The sequence below is a fragment of the Dunckerocampus dactyliophorus genome, chromosome 12 (assembly GCF_027744805.1).
Source record: "Dunckerocampus dactyliophorus isolate RoL2022-P2 chromosome 12, RoL_Ddac_1.1, whole genome shotgun sequence".
NCBI classification, from domain to species: domain Eukaryota; kingdom Metazoa; phylum Chordata; class Actinopteri; order Syngnathiformes; family Syngnathidae; genus Dunckerocampus; species Dunckerocampus dactyliophorus.
In genome coordinates, this window is record NC_072830.1 from 2,784,484 (window position 1) to 2,810,794 (window position 26,311).

Sequence of the window (26,311 nt, forward strand, 5' to 3'; positions counted from 1 at the left end):
GCAACGCGACGTCACCAGTTCTCCCTTCACTTCCGAATAGCTTGGACAAGATAGCGGGCGAGCTGTCGGCGGTGTCACTCACTGATGTATTTGTGTCGAAAAACAGCATAATTGTCCAAGAACGAGCCTCTCTGGAGTGTCTAAGGACTACATTTAGGCGACGAAAATGGTAACTATGTCACAAATAGACCCAGCACATGCTATCTATGCTTAGCACCGCTAGCCGTATAGCTGCTTTGCTAAATTACGATTGCTAAAGCTAAAATCGCATGTTAACATCGCCACAATAAACAAAACGAAGCGATTTGCCGATAAACAATTTAAATAGCGCCAAAACGATTGCTATGGACCCGCTAATCCTATTTTACATTTTGGCTAATGCTAACAGGAAGTGTGCAGTTGAATGAAGTCGTCCACACATGCAAACAGTTAGCATCAAGGCATAGTAGTGTATTACACAGACATGTACACACGTTGACTGTGATGATTTTGTCCCATACGTTAGATCCGCTTCATCCTGATCCAGAACCGAGCTGGAAAGACACGACTGGCCAAATGGTACATGCAGTTTGACGACGATGAGAAGCAGAAATTAATTGAAGAAGTGCATGCTGTGGTGACTGTCAGGGATGCCAAGCACACTAACTTTGTGGAGGTGAGGAATATGTGCTAAACCATCTCACGTATTAACAATAGGATGTATTGTATACAGACACATTTGCTATGCTGCAAATTAGCATCTCACAGTAGCTTTGTTAAGACCCATTGGTGGCGAAAGGGCATCATAGCACCTGCACGTTTCAGACGGCCACCCCACAGAGCCTAGGGTTCCTTCAAGGTTTCTTCCTTGGAGGGAGTTTTCCTTTTTCCTTATTAATTCGATCTGATAAAGCATGACTTGAGTGTTATTTTGATACCCCATTCACCTTTCTACCCCAAATATTAAAGAAGTTGGAGCAGATTTTATATGGGAAATAGTGCCTTTGGTCGCCATTGCTTTAACATTGAGTCAAGACAAAACCTGTGATGGACCCACGGACCTTGGCAAGTACAACCGCACTACAAAGTATATCATAACTTGGGCTGTGACATTTGTTTTAGTATCCATTTACATTCTTTTGATCATCAAAAAGTCCAGGGAAGAAAATCAAGTGTGATATTTTTCATGTACTTGTATATGCATCTGACTGCAGTGTATTCCTTTTCACCCCACACAAGAAATACATAGCTATCATCCATGACAGGGATGTATAAAATCCACCATCCACTCCATGTTTGTGAAAATCAGTGTTTTTTTAGCATGATTTTGTTATGATATCTAAATTATCCATATTTTATTTGCTTTTATATTTACAATCAAGGCATCCATATTGAAAATAGGACAATGCAAACACGACATGTAGTATTTCGCACCATAAGATTTGAATGAAATTTCATCTGCAGATAGATGTTAAAGTGAATTAATATCCTACATACCTTCCATCTTGTCCTGAAGCTCCAATTCATGAGCTTGAAAGGCTTAAAGTTGGACTTAAAGGGGACCTATTACGCTTTTCCTCTTTTCTGACTTAGTCTTGTATTCTCGTGTTAAACGATGCCAACATGTCAGATAATGAGGTTTGCGCATTTGGAAGTGAGACCTGAAAGCAGTTTTGGATGGCTCTGTATGCTGTGTTTTTTTTGTTTTTTGTTTGTTTTAACACCGAGTTCCAGCGACCTCAGTGCAACACGGACTTCCTTATATGGGCATGCCCAGGCACACGCTGTAGGCCTGCCCTCCCCTGCTCTGCTTCGCTCTGCTCTGTTTACCGTGTTAGCACGTATGGCTCCCAGGAAATGTTTGTTGGGGTGTATATCAGGCAGAAGTGGTTGGAGTCGCTGATTCCCGGCTAGCGAGAGAAAAATATGCTCATGTGTCAACGGCGCTGTTATGTGAACATGGGCCAATACGAAGCCTGACTATTCGACGCCTTCCCGACGTTACGTGGTCGTGTTGAAGAGTCAGAAGAGCAGGCTGGAAGTAATTTATCAGTGCCCCAAGTGTGTTTATTTTGTGTAAGTCATCGGACAAAAGGGGTTCTGCAGCTGTCCGTAAGTCCTCGGGCGCCCTTGGGAGCCTAAGCGATCACAGCGGTGTGGGCTCGGCGGGAGGCGTGCCTGCAGGAAGGCAGGAAACACTGCAGGAAGAGGTGCACCGTCTGGAAGATCTAGAAAGCTTTCTGTGCAGGTTATCATGTTGAGCTGCTCTATAGGAGTCCACAACTCAATACAAAGGACCGAAAATATAGTATAATAGGTCCCCTTTAACATTCCAAGCCATCGTTTTGAGTCAGTGTGGTCCAACACTCTGTAAATCCGATACAAAATTGAAGAGGAAGAAGTCATTTACCTAACAAACATCGATACGAGTGAAAATACACCTGATGAACAAAGTAACATTTTTAAGGACATCCCTCAGGACGTGCTCCAGAACATAACCTCTGTAGTGATTTGGCGCTACGTGAGTAAAAACTGACGGTGTCGTTTTTCCCCAGTTCCGAAACTTTAAGATCATATACCGACGCTACGCTGGGCTCTACTTCTGCATTTGCGTGGACGTGACTGATAACAACTTGGCATATCTCGAGGGAATCCACAACTTTGTCGAGGTAACACACACACACACACACACACACACACAGACTTAAAGCACACAATGTACTGTATGGCGTACACGTACAGTGGAGCCACTCAGCAAGTCAGCTATGTTGATGGAGTTGTTCCGCTCTGTTTGTTTACAGGAATGTCTGTTAATGATTGTCTTTGAAAAAACATGTCCTCTTATGTCCTGCTGAACATTAATAGAACATTCTTGTGGGTGGTGCACTTTACTCTAAGATCTTTTTCTAACAAAAACACAAAGATTGGCTTTAGTTTGGCTTTAGTTGGTTTCACTGCTTTGGAACATGGCTTCATTGGTGTTCATGCTCTCACCGTGTTCATTCTGTTTAAAACCGAAATATTCCCACACTGGGGCTGTTGCGTTCGATTAGTCGATGTATTGATTATCGAGACAGGCCTACCGTTAAGTGACCCCATTGTGTGTCTCCCACAAGGTGCTCAACGAGTACTTCCACAACGTGTGTGAATTGGACCTCGTCTTCAACTTCTACAAGGTGAGAAGAAAAAAAAGTTCACACTAAAAGTGACGGTGTCAACGTTTCCCTGTTCTGCCATAGCAACCCATGTAGAATTAACACCAGCAGTGATTGGTGGAGGAAGGAAAAGAAACAGTCGGAATTGACGTTACACATATGGAAACATAAGAAATACCCACAGATGTTGTCATACTTCTCATGAAGCCGGGTGATCTGGTGGCTATTTTCATAAGTGATGAGTTGACAAGTCGTCATTTCACGAGGCGATGTTCCAGGAAGTCTTATTTGGGGAGGGAAGGAGATAATGTCACGTCTACTTTCAGTCTGTGGTTTTTGGGTAATCCTTGACTATTTTTGTTCAGAACTTCCTCTTGTGACTTATCTACTGTATGTCCGCCCTGCCGCCAAGCCATCTGGTCTTCCTGCAGGTGTACACGGTGGTGGACGAGATGTTCCTCGCCGGCGAGATCCGGGAGACCAGTCAGACCAAGGTCCTCAAGCAGCTCCTCATGCTGCAGTCGCTGGAGTAGAATATGAAACCTTCTCTTCCACCTCAACATTCTCATCCCCACCCCTCCTCGTCCTGTCTCTGTCGCAGGAGGGGGGGTTCCTGCATCGATAGAAATTCATATGTTGTCATGTTGTTGCACTGCTCTTGAAGGCTGTCCATTTCAGGGACTTTTTAAAGACATGTTTAAGCCCTGCGTTAGAATCTGAATTCAAGGCTTGTTCGGAAGGGAGGGAAGTAACTTGAACCACCACCTCCAGTCATCTAAGCACTACTGTGATGAAGCACCATCATGATCAGTGCAGAGCATCCTGTCATCCTTTTTAAACATGATTTTAAAGCCTGCCGGTGATGGATGTTGTATCGCACGCCTCACGAGCGTGTTACACGTGGATCGCTGTGAGTGTGATGACAAAAACACAGCAGGTGACGGCTGTACCTTTGCAAAGGCATTTCAACTTTATGACTTGGTGCTTGTTTGTCGCACATTTTAGGAGGCAGTACCGCTACGTGTGCTTAGTATGACCTGTGCAGTGTATCTCACTTCTTGTTGAATATCGTGGAACGCATTCATTCCAGCAGCACGCTACCTGTGTGCTTCAAACAGTATTTACTTGTTAAATGTTAGATGTCACTTATCGGCTTTTTAAATGCACCACCACCTGTCATAACATACTAACCTTATTCTATCAACGATGGCTTCAGATGTTTATCCTTTTGTATTTTGAGTAGACTAGTTAAATATGTACTGCTTCCTTTTGTCCACCTGTTTTTTTGTTGTTTTTTTTTACTACTAGTCATGTCTCCCAGCACACAACCCACAAAATGTCCCATTATATGTAAATAAATAAATGAAGTATGTGAGCAGTTTCAGCGTCGTAGGCCTTTTCTACTACTCTGTGAACTGCTTCAATTCCTCTGGTAATGACGTCATGTTTTGCAATGCAGCAATAGGGTACCCTCTAGCGCCAGACTGTCGGCATTACACCTCACTGCGAATTCAATTATGAGGCCATCCTGACAGCCTGCCCAGATCAATAAATCAGTCGCTAGATCCACTTGAGCAGCATAAAACCACTCAAGCTGTAACTGAACCGACCCCAGAAGCTAAATCAAAACGATTAGACACGGCGGCCTATTACTCTTCATCACGCAAGCCCCTTCTGCTGTCCTCGCTCCATCGCCTCCTAAAGACAAACTGTGGAGGCAGATGGGGATTATGATCCATTGGTACGTTTCAGGACGTGCCTGTTACAGGCATAGACATTGATTCACGCAGCATCGACTAGGTTTGTCCACTGAGACTATACGTCAACGTCGCCGCCATATTGGATGTGTCAGGGCTGCGCTGTAAATGAATACAAGTAATTGTACTTACTTTCATAAAATGCCTCTCGTTTATACATTAACACAAGCACTAATTTACTTGGGAAACAAGTTTGGTGCCTGTTTAGCTTCAATTTGTTTGTAGAAAGGCGCTTTATTCAAGTATATTTACTTGTATTCATTTATAGCGCAGCCTTGACACATCCAATATGGCGGGGACGTTGACGTACGGCGGACGTACGGCGTACCTACATGTCTGGTTCTAGATACCTATAATTTCCGCGTTTAACGGAATCGCGGAATTGCCCAACAAAACGGAATTTACTGTTCAACACGGAATCTCGCGGAAATTGACATCACGGGAATGAATGTTGTCATCGTAAGAAGTAGGAACGTTCGTGTGGGGGAGTTATTTCTCCGACGATGACTCAATCGTGGCGGACTATCATTACAAACACTAAACCGCCCCCTCCCGACGAAAACATGTTGAAATGACGATAACCCACGGCGAAAGTTGGCGCAACCTCCTTTTACAGACCGCGAATGGAAGCTAGCGGCGGTTAGCTTAGTTTTGCATGCTAGTGCGGTCGTGTTGTTTTACCGCTTTAATGTAAGGAGCGTTTACAGCGCCCGACGACGACGTGCGGGTTCTACAAAATTTAAACGGAAAAAAGGAATTTGGGGGAAAAAATAAAACGACTTTCACAGCGCCCTACTGTTCACACTTGGGTGTCATACACGTGAGGGTTGTGTGTTTTTACGCAGGAAGCCAAGAGGTCAAAGACGTCAATGACATCATGCTGGATTTTCACTGGAAAAAACAAAACAAAAACAAGAAGCAGATTTTACAACGCGTTGCATAATTGTTACAATCAATGAACAACAGTCACCCTCTAAAGACAACTCTTATTTACAACAAACACTAAACATTCATTTCAGATGATATGGCATTCCTTACTAAGCAACAACTGAGTTGTTGATAGATTATGATTGCATCAGAAAACAATGGCTGGTTGATTACGAGCTGCTGGTTAAATACAAACACAAACCCACTATTCACACACACACACACACACACACACACACACACACACACAACAGAGTGGCTTTGGACGAGTTATTCCTAAAGTACTGTCGCACACGAGCAGAAAAAAGCACTCAGTTGTTCTTTAGTAAGAAATGATGACATCTACATACAATTAAAACCTTTTAGTACAGTTCAAGTCAAAAAAATGTACATTTCTATATAGTTACAGCATACCGTATAAACAAAACCTCTTCAAAGTAAAAGTGCACTTGCAGAAGGTGCAAAGGAGTACTAGTGGGGCCACACTGACAAAAATAGTCATTTTACAAATAATAAAAGTAGTGTTGTGAGAGAAAACACTTGTCATGTTACTAGAAAAAGTTGCAATTTTTGGAGAATGAAGTCATAATATGAGAAAAACCTCATAACGTTAGAAAATGGTGTAATTATACCACAAACTAAATGAGGAAAAAAGGGTTAGGTTTGCAATAATGTGAGAAAAAAACCCAACATTTTTGAAGTCTAAATATTTAAAAAGTTTGAATTTTTCAAGACTAAAGTCAAATAATGAGGAAAAAGGTTGTAATTTGAAGAGAACAGTGTCATCATCCACCCAGCATGAGACAAATACGTTGTAACATTAGGAGATTAAAGTTGGCGTATTCTGAGAAAAAATAGATTTCATTTGAATAACGTGTAAATATGAGACAGAAGTTGTAATTTTTCAGTACGGATGATGAGAAATTAATGTTCATTTTGAGGAAAAAAGTCCAAATGTGATGAAGGGATGGAAACATGAGACATTTTTTGGAGTCATAATTTAAGAAAAAATAATGACATATTTGCAAAAAAAGTTAACATTTTATGAAAATAAAGTTGAACTATGTTTTCTAGAAAAAGGTGCAATAAAGTGTCAAAATAAGAAAAAAGGAACTTTGAGACGCTATATAAACAGTCATGTCCCACAGTGGAATCATGTGCAACTCCTTCAAGGATGAGTTGTAACATGTGGAGCATAAACGTATTGTTCGTACGCAACATTTGTTAAAACTCCCAAACTTCTTTTTGAAACGACTTTCTTCTGTCAGTGTGGCCCTCATACTTCCTTGTACAGGAGGAGACAAACAATAACACAATGAAAACAGCTTGCTGACATATGCTGTAGATGACATATACGGTAGATACATCATCTCCTCTTTGTAGCATTCATTGGCTTGATAAATGTGTGTGTGTGTGTGTGTGTGTGTGTGTCTGCGTGCGTGCGCGCGTGTGTGTGTGCTTCATCTGAGACTATTTGTATGTTTTGTGTTTTCGCCACAACGCCCAGTTACAGAAATTCCCGTCCCCTCTCAGATGAAAAACCATGAAGGTCAGATCCAATCTGCTTCTGACATGACTTATCAACTTTGCTTCAATATGTTCCATACGGTTTGGAATGATGTTTTATGTTGCTCGTTTGGACGCATCACCTGGCATTCTGTGCAGTGCAATGTTCATTTCACTGAAGACTGCAACGAAGGAACGTCTGTACGAGAAGCATTTGGCTTGAAAATGCGCTGTTAACGCATTCGGATGCTAAGATGCTATTACCGATGCTATGCTACACAGGAAGAGATAAAACCAACCAAGTCAAAGTTGCCACAGAACAGTAGGTCGTTTTTACATGCAGTGAAAAAGTGTTGGCCCCCTTCCTGATTTGTTTTTGTTTTTTTTGCATGTTTGTCACGCTTAAGTGTTTCAGATCATCAAACAAATGTAAATATTAGCCAATGACAACACAACTCAACACTTTATGCACTTTTTACATGAAAGAAAAAACATCCAAAGCTACATGTCCCTGTGTGATAAAGTGATTGCCCCCTAAAGCTAATAAGTGGTTGGCCCCCCCTTAGCAGCAACAACTACAATCAACCTGCAATGAGTCTCTTCCAGCGCTGGGGAGGAATTTAGCAGAATTGTTGTCATTCAGCCACATTGGAGGCTTTTCCTTTTTAAGGTCATGCCACAGCATCTCAATAGGATTCAGGTCAGGACTTGGACTAGACCACTCCAAAGTCTTCAGCCATTCAGAGGTGGACTTGCTGGTGTGTTTTGGATCATTGTCCTGCTGCAGAACCCAAGTTGCTTTCAGCTTGAGGTCACCAACAGATGGCCGGACATTCTCCTTCAGCAGAATTCATGCTTCCATTCATCACAGCAAGTCTTCCAGGTCCTGAAGACCATCACACTACCACCACCATATTTTACTGTTGCTATGATGTTCTTTTTCTGAAATGCCAGATGTAATGGGACACACGCCTTCCAAAAAGTTCAACTTTTGAGTATTTTCCCAAAGGTGTTGGGGATCATCAAGATGTTTTTGAGCCTTAATGTTGTTTTTGTTCAGCAGTGGTTTTGGTCTTGTAACTCTGCCATGCAGGCCGCTTTTGCCCAGTGTCTTTCTTATGGTGGATGAACACATGAACACTGACCTTAACTGAGGCAAGTGGGGCCTGCAGTTCTTTGGATGTTGTTGTGGGCTCTCCAATCACTTTATCACACAGGGACATGTAGCTTTGGATGTTTTTTCTTTCATGTAAAAAGTGCATCAAGTGTTGAGTTGTGTTGTCCCTGACTAATATTTACATTTGTTTGAGGATCTGAAACATTTAAGTGCGACAAAAAAAAAAAAAAAAGTCAGGATGGGGGCAAACACTTTTTCACACCACTGTATTGTAAACACGACGCCGCCATAGCGACAAGCATTCAAAGCACTGCACACGTTATAAAACACATTTTCACTTGCGAAGATAAGCGGCATAGAAAACGGATGGATGTTGACGGGGGTGGGAGGGTGGCAGCAGCGGCAGCAAATTACACACTAAAAAAGGCTCTAAAGACCCCTTTATGCTCATTAAGAAGCCAGTTCAAAACAATAATTGAAGGATAAGCAACTCCAAGGTTGTTTACACTTCCCATTCTCTTCATCTCCTCGTCAGACACCCTAGTTTCATCGCCGGTGGTTCCAATAAATACGGCTTAATTCCCTGTTCTGCAAGTTCTCTATGCAGATGTTTCTTCCTCCTCTAAAACTATTGACACATGGCTCAGATGTTTGCTGTAATGACTGTAAACATCCTCCGTCTGTACGCCGCCATGTCTGTTTACGTGTGGATGCGCCTTCACCGCCGTCACTTGCGGAAACGCCCCCTTTCCAAGACGGACGTTGGCAATCTTTCCCGTCACACACTTTAAAGTAATTTTTACGAATTTCCCATTCGCTTTAAAAAAACGAACAAGGTAGAACATAATTCCAAACAATACAGAACACATTTAAGCCAAGTTGATAAACCATGTGAGAAGACTCTCTTGGTAACTGCGGCTCACCAAAAGGACACCAAATGTGACTTGCCTCAGACAGTACCTATACGGACACAAGTATTGGGACACCCACATGTGCGAGCAGCAAAGAGTTTGTCAACACCACATTGGAGTGTGTCCATATGAGAGGTCAGAGGTCATATTTTGGAAGGCTTTGTTAAATCCAAAGCCTTTTTAGTGTTTTAATGTCACAATTATGTGACCAAACAATGCATTTTAATGACAAAATACAGCCTTTTGAGGCAAAACATCCTTTTAGTTTGCACAAATAGTATGTTAATGGAAACAAATCTAGCATTTCTGTGTGAAACTACCATTTTACTGGCAAAATCTATCATTCTTTGTTGTAAAGACGGCGTGTTTGTGGCAACGTATAGCATTTTTCTACAAGGTTTTGGAGTGTTGGCACTTCCTCATCCGTGAGGATCATTGGAGAGGTGTTTGATGAGCTTGTTCTTCCACACTAAACTCATCACAGCACACCTTTATGGACCTTGCTTAGGGCCCCGTGAAATCTGTTTCAGTTGTTCAACAATGAAGCTGTGTCCCAATACTTCTGTCCATGCAGTGTAGGTATGTGCATGAGCGCTGACATTTTACGGAGAACAAACTGAAACACGGGTTTTGTGTGTGCTTTTAGGCTAACTGGCAACCGCTCCTGTGTAACAGCACGACTGGCTCATTCCCTCTTTTAAACAAGACGAGCCCAACGTGATACGTTTGCATGTCCAGTCAATTGAAGTCGCTGCCACGGCAGCTGTGCATTGAACAGAGAGGCCAAAGGGACTGGAAAGCACGCAAATCCACTACAATGCGCATTTGAATAAGGCCAGCCCTCCCTGCAAAAGTGCATTTTTCATGACAAGAAAGCGTTCTTAGGCGGGGATGAGCTTCCAGACACCTTCATGACCCTGCTCCAAACATTTGCGTTCATTTTGTGTTCATTTTTACATTTACGCTGAAAAGAAGCCAAAAAAAAGCATCAATAATAATTCGGGGTGCTCCGATCGATCGACCACCGATGAGTATCCGCCGATATCTGTGGAAAAAGCATGGTATCGGCATATGCCGATACTTTGCTTTTTAAGGCCGATAGGCTGCATCCAGCCTATAGCGACCGTCTCCCACCCACCGTCCCTTCACAAAGCCAAAACAAGCACGTCTGCCGTGTGGCACTTCCTGTTGCTGGTGCCTTCAAAAGCTTTACTTTGGTGCAGCATTTGGGGGGCGGGCGCTTGGCAGGGTGTGGTGGGTTTTCACGGCTCGTGATGTGTTCATCGATCGGGGGCCAGCTAATTAGCCGAGAACGCAAGACACGCGCCTGTGTGTGCGTGGCAGTCGGCGGTCTAAGGCGGATAGCCCGAAAAGTGATTCGTCAGACCGGATGGTCGGCCGTCGGCGGCGGTGGAGGACACCACGTCTGAAAAAGTTGATTTTGAAAAAGTAAGTCAAATATGTTTTTATCATGGTTCCCCCTTCATATCACATAGCCCAGGGGTCACCAAAGTGAGCCCCCCCATGACCACATGCGGGGCCCTCATTGAGGTTTTCAGTGAATAATGTGAGAAAACTAGAAAGAAATGCATCGTGAAATAGAAAATGTGAGTTGTGGATGTTCTGGTAAAACAAGCATATTGGCTTCCGTCCATCCATTTTCTATGCCGCTTCTCCTCATTAGGCTCGCGGGACATGCTGGAGCCTATCCCAGCTGACTTCGGGCGACAGACGGGGTACACCCTGGACTTGTTTGGCTTGAAATCAGCTATGGAAATAAAGGAGTAGCTCTTGGCCATTTTCATTTAGTCGCTCTCACAAGAAAAAACCTTGGTGAGCCCTGATACAACCAATCGTACACTTCATCTATGTGATCAGTATCAGCTGATTTCACTCATGGATGGTCGGTATCGGCAGAATAAAAACCTGATCGGAGCATCCCTCATAATAAAAATGTGTAAAAATGGCTGTGCAAATGTTAGAGCTGCGGGTGTTACTAAAATGGCAATTAGAAGCGCGTGTATGAAATAAAAGACATGAATATACTGTATAGCACATCCATACAACTTGACACTAGTCCATTACTAGCTGGTAAGCACCCAATCCCAGTGTGTCCACACGCATAAATACGTCTTACCAGAGCGTCAAAAAGGAGTTGCAGTGATCTCCACTCATCCAGGTGCTGTGAGGTGTGTGAGAAGACACCCCAAAACAACTGGAGCTGGGCTGATATCGCGGCCACTGGCCTGTCCTGTCGGTGTGGGTTTATGGACTGTAAGAGTGTTGGGGGGGGAGGAGGGGTGGGGGATTGGCGGGGGGGAAGGTGTCCACAACTAGCAACTACAGTGCTGCTTGTTCTGTGCGATGCTGCCTCTGGGCTGTCGCAGCTGCCTCAGTGAAGCGTCCCCGTACTGGATGCCTGAGCCCATCCTCTCCGGATCCAGCTCGCCTTCGGAGGCAAGGATATCAGCCATTATTGAACACAACCGAGCAGATCAGCTATACAGTGTTGCCTCGATCCATCGCGGTTCACCTTTTGTGGACTCGCAAGTATTTTTTAGTGCTTTTTCTTTTTTTTACAGCATATGAGCGCTGTTACAGGCCGAGCCTGGCCCTTTAAGAAGAACTGCATTGTGGGAAGTTGAGTGTTGTAGTTCTGTGCTTTAGCAGGAGGTGGCGGTGTCTCTCTATTCGCTCTCTTCTGTCTTCACCGCCCATTGTCTTCTGCATCCTTATTGGCTGTAGACCATTGTCAACCAATCTCCTTCCTGCCGTCTCTTATGGTCGTGGCTACCAAACTAGCTAACCGTGTGAGCTGCTTGCTAACCGCCAATACTGTAAACAGGCGTCACCAACCCGTCGATCATGAGCTACTAGTCTATCTTTGGGAGTTTGCCAGTCAATCGTGAGAACATTCCAAAAAAATGTACTATAATATCCGTGCCCTCACCTTCCGGAGAGCTACCAACAGGCACGCATTTTGTCTACCGAACAGACCCGTACGCCTCGCTGCTATCCAGGCAGCAACCTGGAAGCCCCAGCAAGGAGCCCAGTCCAAAACCCTGCTGGAGGTACACTAGTACACCGGCTCGCCTCGTACACCGACTCCCCCCCCCCCCCCCCCCCCCCCCCCCCCACCCACACACCCACACCCACACACACACACACACACACACAAGCAAAAAGGTCGGACGAGAGAGGAAGGAAGTGACAGAGCGCTGCAGCGATGTGCCTGCTCACACAGCAGTAATTATTACACGTTAATAGAGCTCAGGTTCACGGCTGAGACCAGGGATCTAGTCTCAAAAGGGTTGGTGACCACTGCTGTAAACAATGGAAGAAACAGAAGAAGCTAACTGTGTGTGACTCTGAACGTTGTATGTTTGCAAGTTTTCTCCCCAACAAAACCCACAATGTTGACAAAACGTTCTGCAGCCAAAAGGCAGAGGAAGTCAGCCATCACACAAAAAGTTGGACTTCTGGTCATGCTGAAGGAAAGCAGTGGAGGACGAGGAGGAGAAGTAATATACGACGACAGCAGCAATATGTTTTAACAAGGATACAAAAACGCTACAGCCGAACGGAGTCAGGACGAAGAGGCACGGTCAGACAAGTGAAACACACGAGTCACAAAATCATTTCTTGTGTCCAACCTAGTAGGTTGAGCATTAAAAGTCAAATGAAATTAGAACTTTGAGAGTGTTTAAACAAGAGAGACGTGAGAAAATGTTAATGTCTGTCTGAGAAAAGTGTATGGCGAGGGCTTTTACAACTTTTAAACATATAGAATCATTAGAAACAAATAAAGTTGGCTACTTCGTGGATTTCACTTATTGCGGGCTATTTTGGGTACCTATCCTCCGCGATAAACGAGGGAACACTGTATCAAACACGGCTGTGCATACCTGAATCTATCTTGTTGAGAATGGTGCGAGCGCACTTGAGGAAACCCTCCTCCACGTTCTCTCCCGTCAAAGCGCTGGTCTCCAGGAACATCAGCTCTGTGCGGAAGGAGTTAGTACAATCGCGAGAAAGCAGGGAAGATATTCTAGAAGGGCAGGAGCGGAGCTACCGTTCTCCTGAGCAAAGCGCGAGGCCTCCAGGAAGGTGACCTCTCGTTCTGCCTCCAGGTCCTTCTTGTTGCCGCACAGGATGATGACAATGTTGGGGCTCGCGAGCGTGCGTGCGTCTGTCAACCAGTTGGTCAGGGCGTTATACGTCTCACGGCTGTAAAGACACGATGGATGAAGTAGGGGGGGTGCCTGGGCATTCAGTGGAGACTTAATCCACCTCTATCATGTCACAATTATACAAAACACCAATAATGTACAAAAATGCAGTATAACAAGACGTGGCATTACATAATTAGGGAGGAATACCATTACATTGCAGTTCAAACATTGCGTCCTCACTCTTTTGAATGAACGAACAGAATGAACTGAAATGCAAATACAAGGCAGAAGAAGCATTCTAATTGTGAATGTAGAATTTTACATTGGCCACGAGTTGTCAATAATTGTTTAGTGAGAGAAGCACCAGACGTGATAGAGCAGAAAAGGCATTAATAATAACATAATAACAACACAATAATAACACGGACTACTGTTGGGGCCATAACTCACGACAAGCTAAAACTCAACTGTGACTCATTTCCTGTCCTCCACACATCTGTCCGCCAGCCACTAAGGTCCCCTAGGGAACACATTTCCTGTGACACACACCAGCAAGAGTTTTATTTACGCCTTAAATGGCTTATTTATGTCTACTATATTGGGTAATATGAGCGTAAAGCCATTCAAAGCTGCCATTACAATACATTGATGAGACAATAGCCCCCGCAGGAAGTACGGCATCCAAAAAACAAACAAGGAACCGCTAACATGTGAGTCTATGTTATCTTATTTATGTCTAATATGTCTTACATAGGGATGTAATTTAGTGTCTAGAGGGCTGTAATAATGTTAAAAACTGTATTTAGAGGTTTTCTATGCCATAACTACAAAAATACAGTGGCAGCAGAGGTCATTTTCCAACAGACTCCTCCAGTTTCGTTCCCACGGTGAAAGCTACAGGACTTCACTCATTCCACACGCCATGCAGCACTACAATACCTCACTTGCCTGTAAAAGCGCTGTACTGTCTGTGCTCCCTTGTATAAAGTGGAAATGTACTTGTATTTACTTATACTTTTACACACTATTTGTAAAGATGCAAATCTTGTTTATCTTACATTCTTTTTATTTTATTCATATTGCATTGCATTTTATTTAAGAGTGTTTGTCTTTTTCTTCTGCGATTGAGCTACTGTAACCCAGCAATTTCCCTTTGGGATCAATAAAGTCTGTCCAAGTGTAAATAGTCAATGTATTTATATTGAATCCTACTTCACGGAAATGCACCTATTGTGGTCACATCTGAACCAATTAACAGCGATAAATGAGGGACGACTGTATTACTAAAGCACAAAAGTTAAGACATCCCAGTTAACCCTTTATTTCCCAATACATCGTCACCGATACACCTCAGTTACATTTCTGCTACGACAGCAGCTCCACATGCAGCGCGTACCTGTGGAAATGGATTTTACCTGGTAATATCATAGACCAAAAGTGCTCCAGCTGCTCCGCGGTAGTAGCTGCGTGTCACAGAACTGTGAATGCAAAACATTTTACGTGATGTCGTCAGGTACTTTATAGAATCTTAACTGCCAAAAATTGAAACTGTGGGGATTTACCGGAAACGCTCCTGCCCGGCAGTGTCCCAGATTTGCAGTTTGACCGTCTTCCCGGCGACATTGACCACTCTGGAACCAAACTCTACTCCGATGGTGTGGTTGGAGTCCTGTTTGACTACAGAAAGAGAACAACAGTCAGAGAGGAATGAATTAAGTTGACAATATGGTTGTTATTGTGGTCTATCACGGTGGCTTTGAAGTCAATGAACAACGTTCACAAAAGGGAAGACACCAGTCGGCCTGCCACGATAATCGATAAATCAATTCACTGCACGATATTTACAAATTAACTCCATAATTTTGCTGGCCTCGAGATATTGACATGTGCATGCGTGCTTGTTTTCCTCTAGTCTCTTTGTCCCACTGGGACAAAGAGAAAAAATGGTCTCAAAATAATGTTTACAATAACATTGTTTATCAGCAATCATTTGTACGACAATTATCGTCCAGCAAAATTAGTTATCGTGACAGGCCTAGGCAGCAGGGTGTGAAGACGGAGTGTTTGGAATGCTAAAACTCGTGAAACCACAGCTCGGTGTCGACAACACAGTATGCATTAAAACTCACATTTGCTCTCAATGAACTGATGGAGGAGGCAGGACTTTCCCGTTCCAGCGCTGCCGATAACCAAGAACTTGAAGAGGAAGTCTGAAAGCAAAGCAGGGAGGGAGGAAGGGGGGAGAGAGAGAGAGAGCGAGTGTGAGAGAGCGAGAGATCAATGCTAAGCTAACGTCTGGGGAAAACGTGAACTCGCCGCACTTGGCGCTTCTGACCTGAGACTAAGAGAATCCTTTTAATCTCATTTGAGCTACTACTTTCACCGCTCCCAGTGAGCCCCAAATTAACCCGTTAATCACTCAGGCCTCACAGCACGCTGCTCCCCTTTTCTGATGTGCACTGTGAGCGCTATTACACATGGATTATTGTGAATGTCACACAGCTGTGAGCAGCTGTTTGTACAGATGTTGTTATTGACGACACCCCCCCCCCCCATGACAGCAAGCCACTTTGTATGCTGTGGCGCCAAATCATTCAATTAGAAGCTGAAAGTTAGGGATGTCCCGATCAGGACCTGCCGGCTGCCGATCTGCTCTAGTTTGAAGATCGGACAATATCGGCTTCCACCACGAGATCGGGCCGAACCGGTTGCCATATAGCGTTTGTAACTCTGGGCCACACTCTAACACGGTAGGTGCGGTAATGCGCCTCCAAGCTGACTGCCACTCGACTCCCACCACCTGCAAGATGAAGAAAACGCAACACCACCATGCAGACTTGTCCGCAGTGTTTCACGTTGGATGTCAGACACTCGGCTCCGTAGCTACAGTGGTAGTTCCCCCTCACTGTGCCCAGACTGCTGTGCCATGGTACGGGGAGCTCGCACATGAGGAGGCTAAAGGTGGTCATGGCCACCCTTGGGCACACTCCGGCCACCCCACTGGCCATCTAGACATTTCAGGTATCAACTCATTACCACCCCTATGTGAGTAATGGTCTCACCTTGGCCACCCCACTGAAACATTTCTGGCTCCACCACTGCCGCTGTAACCGCTAGTGGTTTATACTAGGGACCGTCAATAAATTCCTATTGTGTTGAAGAGAGTTTGTTTACAATTTAATTTTGTTTAGAAAGTCGTATATTCTAAATCACACCACAAATTGATCTATAACCATGTCAAATGATTAGTCCTACCCTAAAGGTATTTTGCATGCCCGTTTTATCCAATCTGACCTTTTATTGGATCTTTTATTGGATCAGGGACCTGACTCACAGAGGATTGTTCCAAAAGACAAACAATATTGTTGGTCATGCTGTGGAATAAGAAAGCACATTCAGCAATACTTTGCTCGCATTATTTTTAATGCTTTGAAGAGTTATTTTCATAACCATATTCGATTCCACAAATTCATGTTTGCATTATTTTTAATGCTTTGAAGAGTTATTTTTCACAAATTCATGTTTGTAACAAAAGCTTCTAATTATTATTTTTTTAAAAAAGGATTGCTAAGGGATTGGATCGACAAGACTATTAAAAAAATCAGATCGGATTGGAAGCCAAATAATGTGGATCGGGACATCCCTAATGCCATGTACAGTAAGGAGCTGTAGCAACAAGCAACTGTAGAGTCACAGACAGTCCCATTATAATGTGTTTATGAGCATGGCAACCGGGTAGTGCCAAGTAAATGAGTGTATGAGGAAACGCTGATGTTTAAACCTTCCTCCTTGTACAACCAGCTTGAGCTGGAATGTGACAGTAGTATACATAACATGCCACGTGATTATCTTGTGAAAATTTAACCGTGCACAAAGTCAACAGTGGTTTATCCAAGACAGTGCATAAGAGCATACCATGTCAACTTCCACACAAATGCCAACAACTTAGCGGCTATGCAAACAGCCTATGGAGATATATGGTATACTATTCAGCAGGAGCCAGCATGCATTCAACCGTCATGGCAACACAGCTGACAGAATCAAAACGCTAACAGCTCTGTTTCTAAAAGCTTGCTTCAGCATCTTCCCAGACACACCATATTGCCTTAGCCAGCAACCAGGCTGTCAATACGTCAACAGCACCACGCCGAATCAGGATGCGGTGCAGCCTTTGTATCCTCCCATTGCAGCAATGTCAAAAATAGGAAAGAAATGGACTAATGGGGGTGTATGCCGAAGCCTATCCCAGCTGACTTCGGGCAAGAGGCGGGGTACACTCTTAATACATAGTGAAGTAAGACATTTTGATTGCAAATAATAATTCTAGCAATATACACTCTATTGATGCTTTCAGCAACATCCACTGCTGCTGCTCTGCTACAAAGACAAATGCTAAAAGACAGTCAGAAATCAATAAATGGCTATTAGAGTAGCCATTAGCACCGGCACTTTTACATAATAAACAGTGCACACTGGGATAAAGTTTCACACGGGAGATGAATGAAGGCGGCAAGTCAGAGCAGATGGAGCGAATGTGTGCAACAAGGATGACCATCTGACTATATTCCCTTGACAGGCAGGAACAGGAACAGACTCCAACAAGTCTGCAGAAAAAATAATTGGAGCCGACCTTCCCTCAATATGTAAACCGTATCAGTCCAGGGAACATCACCGCAGACCCCTCACACCACGGACACTAACTCCTCCCCTCAGGTAGGTGCTACAGAGCACTGTACACCAAAACAGTTTCTTGCCCCAGGCCGTCACCCTGATCAACACTTGAACATCAGCGCTGCCCCCCCCCAAATAATGTGAATGCAAATCCTGTTTCTTTTTGCTTTTTTCTTTTAATGTAAATACTGTCTTTTTTTGTAATAAATGCAGATAATGTCCTGGTTTATTCATCACACACCCACTTACTTGAATTTCATATTATTAACCCTTTGCACATCTCATTCTTACTCTTTAATTACTTCTTTATTATTTCTTTCCTTCTTTCTTAAGGGTTGTGTACATGTACAGTGAGAGCCAATTTAACCGAAGTCAAATTCCTTGTTTCTATAAGCATACTTGGCCAATAAATCTGATTCTGATTCTTCTGATCGACCAATTCGTTGGAAAAATGCGTGATTATTAGGCATTATAATTTGTAATTACTTGTACAGTTATTTATTGTAGAATTGTAATTTTGGTGGTGTTCTTCAAACCACAAACTAGATGAGACTGACTCAACGGCGCCTCTACTGGGTGCAGCCAAGAAATGCACTACAATTTCCTCCACACTCAATTCCAATGATTAAATCTCAATAGATTTTTGTGTATTCTTTAAAACTGTACCCTTGTGTTCTCTGATAATCATATCAGTTACTTACCATATCATATCTGTCTCTGCAGGTTAAAAAAACACACACACAACTCTCCGACTTCCTTGTGTAGGCCACTAACGTGAGCTTCCTCTGCGGGGTAAATAAACAAGATAACTGCAATTTTTAAGGTCATACTCAATTTTGCTTTCAGTGATTTCAGGTTACGTCAGTTTCCGCGCTGCAATCATTCACGTCAACTTTGACCAACTTTCACCTGCAAATTGTAGCCCCATCTGTTTGCCAGTGTTACGGAAGGGGATATATGTCCGAGGCAGAAGGTGACAGCCTCCCTTTAACTAGTTAAGCAGCGTCTTTAAAAACACAACTCCTGCGGCAGACATTCTTAGTTACTGTCATCGCTATGGGAAGGAACGGTAGCCTAACCAGCTGCTATGCTAGCCAATTAGTTAGCATGTTAGCTACTAAGCCAGAGCTGTACAGTGCACAAGTAATATTCACAGGTATGACATTGAAGCCCCATTAAAGCAAACATACCGTACGTCTCGGACATGTTGGCCCTCGCCGTATTAAGGACTCAATGATTGGACCGTTTTCACGGCAGACGGGGAAATCAAATGGTGGTTTGGGGAACAATGTTTATGTACGATGCTAGAAAACACTCGGAAGCGTCTGTCGCTTCGGCCGCTGCCAGACGCCCCGGCTGCGCGTTTACGTCATACGTCGCCCACTGATTAATTTACGTGCTGTCGGAAATAATATGACGTCCATAGATTGCCGATTGAAAGTAATCGATACAAGTTACATGTGAGTTCGGCATCGAATTCAGTATATTTAAAAAATAAATTCTAATATTTGGCACAGGCTTTTGTAGTCACATCAAGCTTTCACGGGAATTTAACCGAAAGGCCAGGAAGGCGTTTCCACCTGTGGTGGATTGGGTGATTACTTAGCAGTCCCTGAAAGCACCATCTGGAAAACGCATTCCAATGAGACAACGACTTACAGTGTAAATAATATAATTAACGCACTGACAAAAATATGAATTAAGCAATGAATAAATATTAATTTTAATTACCAATACGACTGTCTAGAGTAAAAAAAATACAGTAAAAGTATTATAGCTGTCTGTATGTGTCTTGTATGTGCAACAAATAGCCACGAGGTGGCAGACAAATATAAGGTGATGAAATAACGATTGACGGTTTAGGTTGCAACTTACTACGGACACAAGTGAAAATGAAATGACAAGAAGCACAGTTGACCAATGGCTGTCAAACTTCTTTACACCGAGTCCCACCTTAAAAGCATCCAGGCTTTGGAACGTCTAACCTGTTGAATTGCGGACCATCACAGACTTACATTTGTTTCGTAAGGCAAAACTTGAGACTCATTTGCTCCTGCATTCGGCACAAAAGAGCAACGTGTCACTTTTATTAATTGTGTATTCTTTTAACACATTTTATTTATTGTTTGATTATATTCTTCTTGTGTTATTTTGCCGTTTTTCTTGCACTGTTGTCCAGCACTTTGGTTCAGCAACGGCTGATGTAAGGGGCTGTATAAATAAAGTTTGACTGATTGATTGATTAAAAGCATTTATTCATATTGCCAGTACCAGTGTTTGCTGCACACGAATCAGTGCTCTTGACTGCTTCCTTCATCTTTGTGCACATACGCTAGTAAGCCACACTGACACAAAGCTCAGGGCGTGAGGTGTAGGTAAGTAAGGGCCGCCCAAGGGCAACAGGTGATAAATTACAGAGTCCTTCCACTCTTGCTAATATCACTCCTAGTTCCTCCCTGCTTTTGTTGTACTTTGGCAGGTTCCCTCACTGTTAAAAGCTCTTTTCACTGAGATTAAAGACAGAAGCGAGGAAACACAAGGCTCTGCGTCGTGTGGGGGCAAAAGGATGTTTTCCTAAGGAGGGTTACATACAAGAAAGGGAGGCCTCAAAGGTGTGCAGCTGGCCGGAAAAAAAGACTTCTGTTAGTCACTTTGCTTACCTTTAGTGGCTGTTTCATCACTCATTGTCTGCCTTGTGTCTTTCTTGTCCTCTTGGCCTATGCAGGTTTCGTCATCATGACAGATGTGGGAGCTGCAGGCCAAACAGGGAGCTTCTGTGTGTGTGGAGCCCTTGGACTATCTAACAAAAATGTTAGATGGGACTTACGTGGAGGGGAAATTACACACAATGGGGGGGAGCAAGCATGTTTACAGTGATCATAGATGGGGTGGGGGCGTTAACAGTGTTTACTACAAACAATGAGTCAGTGGAATGAATCACGTCTCGTGAAAAATAGTGGTTACCTGGCGTCAGGGTTGATATTAAAGATGGCGCGTTGCCTACAGAGTGCAACGGGGAAATTGATGACCTGCTGTTTTATATGGAGAAACAAAAGACACCGGGTGTTACCAGGGAAATTAACATGCGGGGTGCTGTGGGTAATAATGATGATCCAAGTTGAGCTAAAAAAGCAACAGAGGCAAGCAGGCGGTTGTGAGTCACGCACACCTAACCCACAACACCATGCAGAGGCATGTGTCTCCCAGCAAACAGCTAGTGTGTACTTGCTAGTGTTGCTTTGTTTAGCCCCATCACACACAAGAAATCTTATATTTGAGCTCTCCTAGACACCCGTGCCACTCTGCACCACAAGTGTCCACAGCCAAGATTTGAACTACACACTGACCTACAACCTTTGCTCCCATTGCTCACTCAGGTGGTTTCTTTGTGGCGGTCACAGGCAAGCACTGATAAGTAGACAGATGACATCAAACTCGAAACGAGTAGCGGTATCTCAGTGAGTTCAAGGGTCAGTGTGAAGTTTTTGCAGTAGATCTGTAGTAACTGATCCAGGACTTTGTCAACCGGTGTGACGCAAACCACCTGCACCTCAACACCACCAAGACCAGGGAAATGGTGGTGGACTTGAGGAGAAACGGGACACACCCAGAACCTGTTCTCATTAAAGTTGACCGTGTGGAGGTGGTTCACACCTACAAACACCTGGGAGTGCATCTGGATGATAAACCGGACTGCCAACATGGATGCTCTGTGCAGGAAAGGGCAGAGCTGTCTGTACTTCCTCAGAAGGCTGGCGTCCTTCAACGTATACAAGAAGTTGCTACTGACTGTGGTAGCTTGTGCTCTCCTGTATGCAGAAGAAGGACGTCACACGCCTGGACAGACTGGTGAGGAAGGCAGGCTCTGTGATTGGCACTGAGCTGGACAGCCTGGCATCTGTGGCAGAGCAAAGGACACCGAGGAGGCTCCTTTCCTTTCCATCATGGACAACCAGCATCATCCAACGCACAGCATCATCTCCCCACAGAAGAGCAGTTTCAGTGGCAGATTACTATCACTGCCCTGCTCCACACCATGTGGCTTTACAACACAACAGAGGGGGAGCATTGAAACATACACAGGACTGGACTTATTAACTTATTATGTATTTGTATTATTATTGTTATTTATTATGTATTCTTGAAATTGAAGTGATCTGTTACGTATTTATTTACTTATTATATTTTCTTATTTTTCTTAACTCTCCTATTTTGCTTTGTTTGTTTTATTTTTAAGTGAATACGTTTATTAGGACACTTTGAGCTGCTGGAAATGCAAAAGTATCTATCTATCTATCTATCTATCTATCTATCTATCTATCTATCTATCCATCTATCTATCTATCTATCTATCTATCTATCTATCCATCCATCCATCCATCCATCCATCCATCTGTCTTTCTAGATCCTTTAAAACTGCAGAGCTCTCCTGCCTTGTATGGGAGATTTTTGATTAGCATTTTTTTTTGCAGTAGTTCCTGAAAAAAAGCTACTATAGAAAACCTTTGACTAGTGTTTTTGCGGTATCACAAGAAAGCACAGCATTCTTGTGATAAAGACTTTTTTGACGAGTGCTTTTTGCAGTACAGTGTTCCCTCGCCACATCGCGGTTCACGGACTCTCCCTTTCGCAGAATTTTTTAAATTAACAGCGTATGAACGCGCATTGTGCTGCGCATCCTCGTGTAGTATCAGAGCGAACTATGGGTGCTCTGTTGTATGAGTCTGTTATTGTATTTCCTACTGCTACCAGCAGAGGGTGTTGTATACTCATGTGAGAGTTGAAGACGTGTCCAGTTCGTCTCAGTACGCGTAGCCTCATCCGCGTAACTTCTGCCTTCACTCAGCATGTACTGTATGATCGCTAGTAGCTAGCAATCATACAACAGGAAACAGGCAGTCCCGCACGAAGGAGACTGATTGACGATGGTCTACAGCCAATCAGAACGCAGAACACAATTGGCGGGTTCTCCCTTAGCCAATCAGGACTGTTGAGTAAGGCGCTTGGAATACTGTACATGAATCTCCAGTTCATGGAGGACGATAAGGGGGAATATGTTTTAACAAGGATCCAAAAACTCTGGAGCTGGACGGCGCCAGGACAAGTCACGATCAGAGGAGTGAAATATGCGTCAGGCACTTCATTTCTTGTGTCCAGTCTCTGAAGTTGATCATTAAAATTCAAAGCAAATGTGAACTTTGAGCGTGTTTAAACAAGAGAGAAATGTGATCAAATGCTAATGCCTGTCTGAGGAAAGTTTTAAAGTGTATGAGGAAAAAAATAAATAAAGTGTAAGGGGAGGAGTTTTATTGCCTTTAAACATAAATAATAATTGTAAACAAAGATGGCTACTTTGCGTATTTCACTTATTGCGGCCTATTTTGGCAAGCCATCCCTCGTGATAAACGAGGGAACACTGTAATGCAAAGTAACATCCAGATGTCTAAAGTGCTCCTGAAAAAATGGACCCAAGCACACACAGCAGATTGTAGAACACCTTTCCAGCTAAAATAAGACAAATCAATCCAGCCCCCCTGCAAATGTTTTAACCCAATGCGTATTTACAATGACAGCTGAATATGCAATCCATTGTGGAAGTGACATAAATATTGGATAAAAGCTGCAGGGAAATGTCAACCCAAGATTACGACAAGCTTGCAAACGTGCCTTGATGTGCTCCAGCCTCTTCTCTACTCAGGTGAAATAATCAATCACATATTTGCATCTCATGTTAAGACACATATTGACACATGGAAGGTCCTCTGCGCTCGCTGGCTGCTGGATGGAACTTGTTGAGGAATCTCTGTGTGATGTCACTCACAATGAGAGGAATTCATCCTGTGGGAAGATCACATTGCAGGTCTCCAGGGGAAAGAGGCGCCACATCACATCCCGCCTTTTTTGTTTTGTTTTTTTCACTCAGGAAGGGCAAATAAGACACACTCGGATCAATCCTCATGGGGGAGTTTTCAGTCCATGTGACTGACATCCCATCTCTTAACACACACTTCCATGACAACAACATCAAGCCTTCGGAGGAACGTGCAGGACTGCACGTACACAAAAATGCAACATCACATTTAACATCTATTGACTCAAGCACAAACATCACACTTACAGTGGTGTGAAAAAGTGTTTGCCTCCTTCCTGATTTCTTATATTTTTTCATGTTTGTCACACTTAAACACACACACGATGTTTCAGATCATCAAACAAATGTAAATATTAGTCAATGACAACACAACTCAACACAAAATGCCGTTTTTAAATGAAACTGTTTATTATTAAGGGAGAAAAGCCAACCAAATGACCCCAAGAGCGCAGCGACGACTCGTCTGCGAGGTCACAAAAGACCCCACAACAACATCCAAAGAACTGCAGGCCCTGCTTGCCTCAGTTAAGGTCAGTGTTCATGACTTCACCATAAGAAAGACACTGGGCAAAAACGTCCAAAGTTCCAAGACAAAAACCACTGCTGAACAAAAACAACATTCAGGATGGTCTCAATTTTGCCAGAAAACATCTTGATGATCCCCAACACCTTTGGGAAAATACTCAAAAGTTGAACTTTTTGGAAGGCGTGTGTCCCATTACATCTGGCATTTCAGAAAAACAATAACATAGCAACAGTAAAATATGGTGGTGGTAGTGTGATGGACCTGGCTGAAGACTTTGGAGCGGTCTAGTCCAAGTCCTGACCTGAATCCTATTGAGATGCTGTGGCATGACCCTAAAAAGGAAAAGCCTCCAATGTGGCTGAATGACAACAATTCTGCTAAATTCCTCCCCAGCGCTGGAAGAGACTCATTGCAAGTTATCACAAACGCTTGATTGCAGTTGTTGCTGCTAAGGGGGGCCAACCACTTATTAGCTTTATATGCAGCACGTTTTATAAACACTGTTTCCAGAGTGCTGCACAGACTAGTAAAACCATAAATAATAAGTAAAAGTAAAAATTACTACAGTAAAAACTAAAAGATCAAATAAAAACAAAGAAACGTACAACAGTAAAATATTTAAAACAAGAAGTAAAAACAATAAAAGCAATATATCCAAGAAGTAGGTAAAAAATAAATAAGTAAATTAAATTAAAAAACTAAAATAAATAAAACCATTAAAACTAAAAAAGAAAAGAAGACACAGAGGACTACACGACTCACGCCGAGTTAAAAGCCAGAGAATAAAAGTGGGTTTTAAGATGAGACTTAAAGCTTTCAATTTGGAAACAGCGTTTCTAAAACGTGCTATGTAAGTAAAGTGGATAGCTTTAGGGGGCAATCACTTTATCACACAGGGACATGTAGCTTGGATTTTTTTCTCCTTTAATAATAAACATTTCATTTAAAAAGTGCATCAAGTGTTGACTTGTGTTGTCATTGACTAATATTTACATTTGTTTGACGATCTCAAACATTCAGGTGTGACAAACATGCAAAAAAAAAAAAGAAATCAGGAAGGAGGCAAACACTTTTTCACACCACCGTATAAGAATCCTTTTCCAGGACACACCCATCTCTCGAAGGTTTATCTCTCACAGTCCCAGCAGGCTCACGTCGCTTCCCTGCAGGCGCGAATGCATTCCCCAAAATTCCTTTATTCATTTCCTTCCTCCCACACCTGCCACGAGCCCTCACGATTGATCCTCTGCACAGGAACATGTCATCGTCTCATCTTTCTTATGTAAGGAAAACAAGGACGTAGCATCATGACATCAATTAGCAGTTAGCTAGGATTAGCCTGACACTAAACCTACTACATCAGTTTCCAGCGGTTTTTAGGGAGGCACGTGGACCATACAATGTTGGTGAAGATCTGGATAAAGGAGCTACAACAGCAACATATTTTCAGACATTATGGCATCAAAGGAAGAGCACACACCCCCACATTCATAATGACACCCCCCATCTTTTTGTTGAAAAGCTGAGAGCAACTAGCAGAGTCCTAAAAAACAGCAGAGAACTCCCCTCACATTATATGTACAGGATCTTTACCTGGCGCTATTGCAGCCGCTCCCTGAAAACATCAAAGCATAGAAGATCTTTGACAAGTGGTTCTGGAGAACAGTAGGTCCCTAAAAGCAGCAGAACGCTCCTGTCACACACAGGATCTTTGACTA

The 26,311-nt window shown here is 43.3% G+C and overlaps 2 protein-coding genes across 3 annotated transcripts; one reads left to right on the forward strand and one right to left on the reverse strand.

Annotated features, from left to right (window-relative positions):
- Positions 1-4,512, forward strand: ap2s1 (adaptor related protein complex 2 subunit sigma 1). The gene is made up of 5 exons (XM_054793990.1): positions 1-169; positions 506-655; positions 2,535-2,648; positions 3,096-3,155; positions 3,566-4,512. Exons 1-5 carry the CDS (start codon positions 167-169, stop codon positions 3,665-3,667), a joined length of 429 nt encoding a protein of 142 aa, XP_054649965.1. The 5' UTR covers positions 1-166; the 3' UTR covers positions 3,668-4,512.
- On the reverse strand, positions 1,155-24,845 carry rab4b (RAB4B, member RAS oncogene family). 2 transcript variants are annotated; one of them, XM_054793987.1, is made up of 7 exons: positions 20,856-24,845; positions 15,654-15,734; positions 15,087-15,201; positions 14,940-15,002; positions 13,425-13,579; positions 13,258-13,353; positions 1,155-11,801 (listed from the first exon to the last, which is right to left on the reverse strand). In XM_054793987.1, the coding sequence occupies exons 1-7, from the start codon at positions 20,878-20,880 to the stop codon at positions 11,686-11,688; spliced, it is 651 nt and encodes a 216-aa protein (XP_054649962.1). In that variant the 5' UTR covers positions 20,881-24,845; the 3' UTR covers positions 1,155-11,685. The 2 variants fall into 2 exon arrangements, with proteins under 2 accessions (XP_054649962.1, XP_054649964.1); XM_054793989.1 differs by lacking the exon at positions 20,856-24,845 and adding an exon at positions 19,386-20,658.
- Positions 24,846-26,311: the final 1,466 nt, after the last annotated feature.

Bases quoted from the DNA above. Each gene is read 5' to 3' on its own strand.
- ap2s1 (XM_054793990.1), top strand. The intron at 656-2,534 runs GTGAGGAATATG...GTTTTTCCCCAG, and splicing joins AGCACACTAACTTTGTGGAG to TTCCGAAACTTTAAGATCAT. The intron at 3,156-3,565 runs GTGAGAAGAAAA...GTCTTCCTGCAG, and splicing joins TCGTCTTCAACTTCTACAAG to GTGTACACGGTGGTGGACGA.
- rab4b (XM_054793987.1), bottom strand. From the start codon at position 20,880: ATGAGTGATGAAACAGCCACTAAAG. The intron at 15,003-15,086 runs GTAAATCCCCAC...TTGCATTCACAG, and splicing joins GCCGGGCAGGAGCGTTTCCG to TTCTGTGACACGCAGCTACT. The intron at 11,802-13,257 runs GTATGCACAGCC...TTGCCTCCGAAG, and splicing joins TCTCAACAAGATAGATTCAG to GCGAGCTGGATCCGGAGAGG.